Raw genomic sequence first — 4,560 nt, 5'->3', positions numbered from 1 at the left:
ATAATATATTTTTTAGAGAAGGAATTGAATTTTTAAAAGTGTAACTAAAGATAATATTTTGAGAAGATTTTGAGTTTGTATATCTAAATATCATATTTAGAGAAGATTTTGTAAGTGTAACTAACGAGGACTTTTGGAGAAGGTTTTTTAAAAGTGTCACTAAAGCCAATAGCTTTAGAGATACTTTTCCATTATCTTTTCTGAAAGTATCTTTTAGTAACTCTTACAAACGTCACAAATACTTGAAAAGTGTCACTAATATATACACTTTTAGAGAAGCTTTAAATAAAAAGTTTACTAACCTTTAGAGAAGTTTTGAAAGTGTATCTAAAGCTTCAAATAAGTGTCTCTAAAGGCTAACAAAAACACACCCTCCCAAAACCCTCTCTAAAACATTTACCTACCGTCACACAGAGAAGCTCTTTGACAAAATTGAAAAGCTTATTTAAAGGCTTTAGAGAAGCTTTTAAGTACAAAATAATACCTTCTCTGAAGGTCATTTTTCTTGTAGTGACACCATTTTCTTAACATTAACATATCAATCATTATTTGAACTTGTTTCACAATTATAACCATTAAAAGTACTTCATCCACCATACCATACGAATTCATAATCATTAAATGAACAACATCACCTGAAAAAAAAAATGAAATGATTTCATCAGCAATTGTTGATAAGAAAACAAGATTATCCAAGAACATATTTCGTATCCTAGTAAATTATGTAACAATTTCATCGATATTTTTTTTTTGTTTCTGAACACGTTTCATTAAGTTACTGCATCCACCATATCATACAAATTCATAACCATTAAGTGAACAAGATCACCCGGGAAAAAAAATGAAACAATTTCATTTACAATTGTTGCTAAGGAAACAAGATTATCCAAAGAAATTACATTATGCAGCAAGTTCATCCATAAAAGTTTTATTAAACAACTTCATCCATAAACGTTTTCATAAAACAATCTGAATACGTTTCATTAAATTGTTCTCCTTTTTTCAATTAAATTAGTGCCCTTTTTCTAACGGAATATGTTTCGCATCATGGTAAATTATGCAACAATTTCATTGATAAAGTTTTTGATATATGAACACGTTTCATTAACTTACTGCATCTACCATACCATACAAATTCATAACCATTAAGTGAATAAGATCACCAAAAAAAATGAAACAAATTCATCAGCAATTGTTGATAAGATCAAACAATAACTGATTTTAAATTTCAATTTCTTTAATCCGTATAATCCTGAAATAAATAGAATATATTTAAATTTTAAAAAACTAAATTAAAACCAATTAAATCCTATCATATTTAACGTAACCACTTATTATGTTTCTAAAATTAACAAATTATATTACATTCCATTATTAATCAAAAAACAAAGTAAATGACAATTAAGCCTTTATTGATTAAAATTAATTAAAAAAATGAAAATATTCTATTGGTCGAAATTGATTTGCATGGTTTTTAAAAATTGAGCGGTTTTCAACGTAACCTGCCTCTCTCTATATATATATATTGTTAGGTTTTTTTTTGTCAACCAATATATTTATGTTAACTATGTTAACTTAATTGACCAATATAATTCTTTTTTTGGTGTAGTTTTCATTAGGATATTTATTATTGAATGGGGAAAAAAGTAATCTGAATAAGGGTGTAAGTTACATTTATAGATGCCATAAAGAGCAAGATAACGTTTACATTCGGATATAAAAGAAATTCAAACTCACATTTACTTTTTCCAGATTTAATAAAAACACATTTCAAGTACAAACTAAATTAAATGATTTATGCATGCATGTACACATCATCAACATCCCTGATCCCATGCAACAAATTGCACATCTTCATTCGTACAACATTGAAGAACATAAAGCAACAATCTTTCAAGCACTCGAGGATCGAAGTAGCACTTGGTTGATCAAGTTGTCTATATTCACCATAGATGACATGGATTCGGCCTTCTTTTTCCAAACCCTCGCCATTCCTCTCATCTCTTCACCTTTYTCTTCCACCATTAACGTCCTCACAAGCTTTTCAACCTCTTTTCTGTTGACATCACTATCAATCTCCATCCCGATKCCCCACTGATTACAACTAAACCAGCAGTTGGTCTGTTGCTCAGCAAAGAAWGGCCAACAGATCATTGGAACTCCACTGGATATACTTTCCAGGGTCGAATTCCATCCACTATGTGTTAGAAACCCTCCGATTGATGGGTGATTCAGAACCTTTTCTTGAGGGCACCAACTTGTCAACAAGCCCCTATCCTTGGTTGCCTCCAAGAACTCCGGTGGCAGCATTGGAGAGTCTCCAGAAACAAGGTCGGGTCGGATTACCCATAAAAAGGTCTGGTTACTATYAGCAAGGCCCCATGAAAACTCAACTAGTTGTTGGGGTGTCATCACAGTTATGCTTCCAAAGTTCACATAAACAACCGAATTASATTCTCTTGAGTCGAGCCATTCCAGACATTCAGTCTCTTCTTTCCAGAGACTCGAACCCACCAGCTGCAGATCATTTTTCTCCSTATTGTTTTCCAGGATATGCAATGGCCCAATCGAGTAGACGTCACGATAAATAGAAGAGAGCTCCTTTAACACGTCGTGCTCTAACTCCTCGAAGGTGTTGAGTATGATTGCCGAAGCTTTTTTGGCTCTTTCGGTTTCTCGAAAAGGAAAGTTAACCATAAATTCATCTGGATTTGTGGATCTCAAGAAAGATGGCATGTCYTTCAAGCGGATGCCTTTCATGCTAGGAATACAATCTACGATCTTATCCAAGTACCCATTGGTCAAGTCAGCAGAATCTGTACGTGTAGAGAAATATTAATTAACAACTAAAGTATGCTTCCAAAAATGCATTAAATTTAGGTGTTCCAGACCAAACAATCAATGTGAAAGTGTTGTAATAAGTATTAAAAATAGAAACAAATCGTGCAAAAAACCCGACAAATGAAAGTGGGTAATTTACAGTGATGAGTTGTAAATTTGATGCTCGTTTATATGAGTTATTGTAGCTAGAAATGCAAAGGAAGGTTCTATTAATATTCCAAGAATGGAGTACCTTTAAGTGGAATGAATCCTTTTTCCATGAGAGTTCCATAGTGTACATAAGCCAAGAAGCCACAAGCACTAGTCGTCCAAAACAGAACTTCAGGAATCCCCAATTCATCTGCTGCATCTAGCGTGAAGCTCATTACACCGTCGGAAACTATACAACTCACCGGAGGYAYGGCGGTGGTRTCGTTGAGTTTCGAGAGAAGCTTCTTAAACGGTTCCAAACAGGTTTCAGAGGTGGACTTGCATAAAGASGGGATATCTTGGGTGACATCAAAGTTTTCCGGTGGCGGAAGGCCGTCAGGAATGGTCTCAAATTTGAAGGAAGGGTGGCGGTTGAGGGTGTCGGGGCCCAGAACCTTGAGAAGGCGGCGGTGGTTGAATTCGGTGTTGACGAAGGTGATATAGAAGCCTCTTGAATGGAGGATTTTGGCTAGCTTTAACATGGGGTTTATATGGCCTTGTGCTGGAAATGGTATGCAAACTGCATGAGGTTTCGGCATTGAATCCATATATGCCATTTGTGTGTGTGTGTGTTTGAAATGTGGTTTAGTTTTATAGCAGGACGTACACGAAGAGAACACAAAATCAACTTGCAACAGAGCGGTATGCAAGTTGAGATGATATTGAATGGAATATATATATATAATATATAATGTCAAAGAGGGACAACAGCAAAGTTTTTGGATTTTGTAAATCAAGAGGATCGGTTGCCAGAATTCAATCAGGATTTCTCTTTCTATGCACAGTAATTCCTGTTATGTGACCCAAACCTAAAACGTGCGTGTCCCACATTATTAAATATTAAAATGCGTATAAGTTACATTTTCTTTCGATTATTCATTTTTAATTAATAATTAAAATACATTAAACATAAATAATTTTTTTTATAAATTATACTATTAGAAAAGCCTTGTCTATACTTTCAAAAAAAGTCAAATATTGAATATTTTTTAAAACATATTATATTTTTAATCTTTTCTAACGTTAAAAGTTTATTTACTTTAATGTAATATCTTTTAAAAATAATATATTTTAATTAATAAATAATTTATATGATAAGGGCACAAAATAAAAAATGAAAACAGAAAGAGAATAAATTATGAATAGTATAAAGTTTGGAGGATTTAAAGTGTAATTTATGTTTAAAAGCATGCAAGGGCTGGTTAGATGAACGACAACTTCAGGTAATGTTTCTTATTTTGGTGAAGAAAGAAGCATGTTTTTTTAAAAAAAGAAATGTTTTTGTAATTTATATTTAAAAAGGTTGGTTAAATTAATGAATAAGCAGATAAAGATGTGAATGGAAACTGATATACGCGTAACCGAAGTGGAGTTCGGCTTTCAAGACCATGAAGATAAGAACACAACATTGCCGATTTCGAGGTGTATTATGGAGGACACGCGTATGCAACACTAACATGTATATATATATATATATATATATATATATATATATATATATATATATATATATATATATCATATACGATT

The 4,560-nt window shown here is 32.6% G+C and overlaps 1 protein-coding gene across 1 annotated transcript; it reads right to left on the bottom strand.

Annotated features, from left to right (window-relative positions):
- Nucleotides 1-1,689: 1,689 nt before the first annotated feature.
- Nucleotides 1,690-3,672, bottom strand: LOC112504118 (7-deoxyloganetin glucosyltransferase-like). Its single transcript, XM_025108074.1, has 2 exons — nt 3,074-3,672; nt 1,690-2,816 (listed from the first exon to the last, which is right to left on the bottom strand). The coding sequence occupies exons 1-2, from the start codon at nt 3,585-3,587 to the stop codon at nt 1,894-1,896; spliced, it is 1,437 nt and encodes a 478-aa protein (XP_024963842.1). The 5' UTR covers nt 3,588-3,672; the 3' UTR covers nt 1,690-1,893.
- Between the last annotated feature and the right edge of the window lie 888 nt (nt 3,673-4,560).

The sequence above is a fragment of the Cynara cardunculus genome, unplaced genomic scaffold (assembly GCF_001531365.2).
Source record: "Cynara cardunculus var. scolymus isolate 2C unplaced genomic scaffold, CcrdV1 Un_Scaffold_4688, whole genome shotgun sequence".
Lineage (NCBI taxonomy): Eukaryota > Viridiplantae > Streptophyta > Magnoliopsida > Asterales > Asteraceae > Cynara > Cynara cardunculus.
This window is presented reverse-complemented; position numbering and strand designations above follow the sequence as displayed.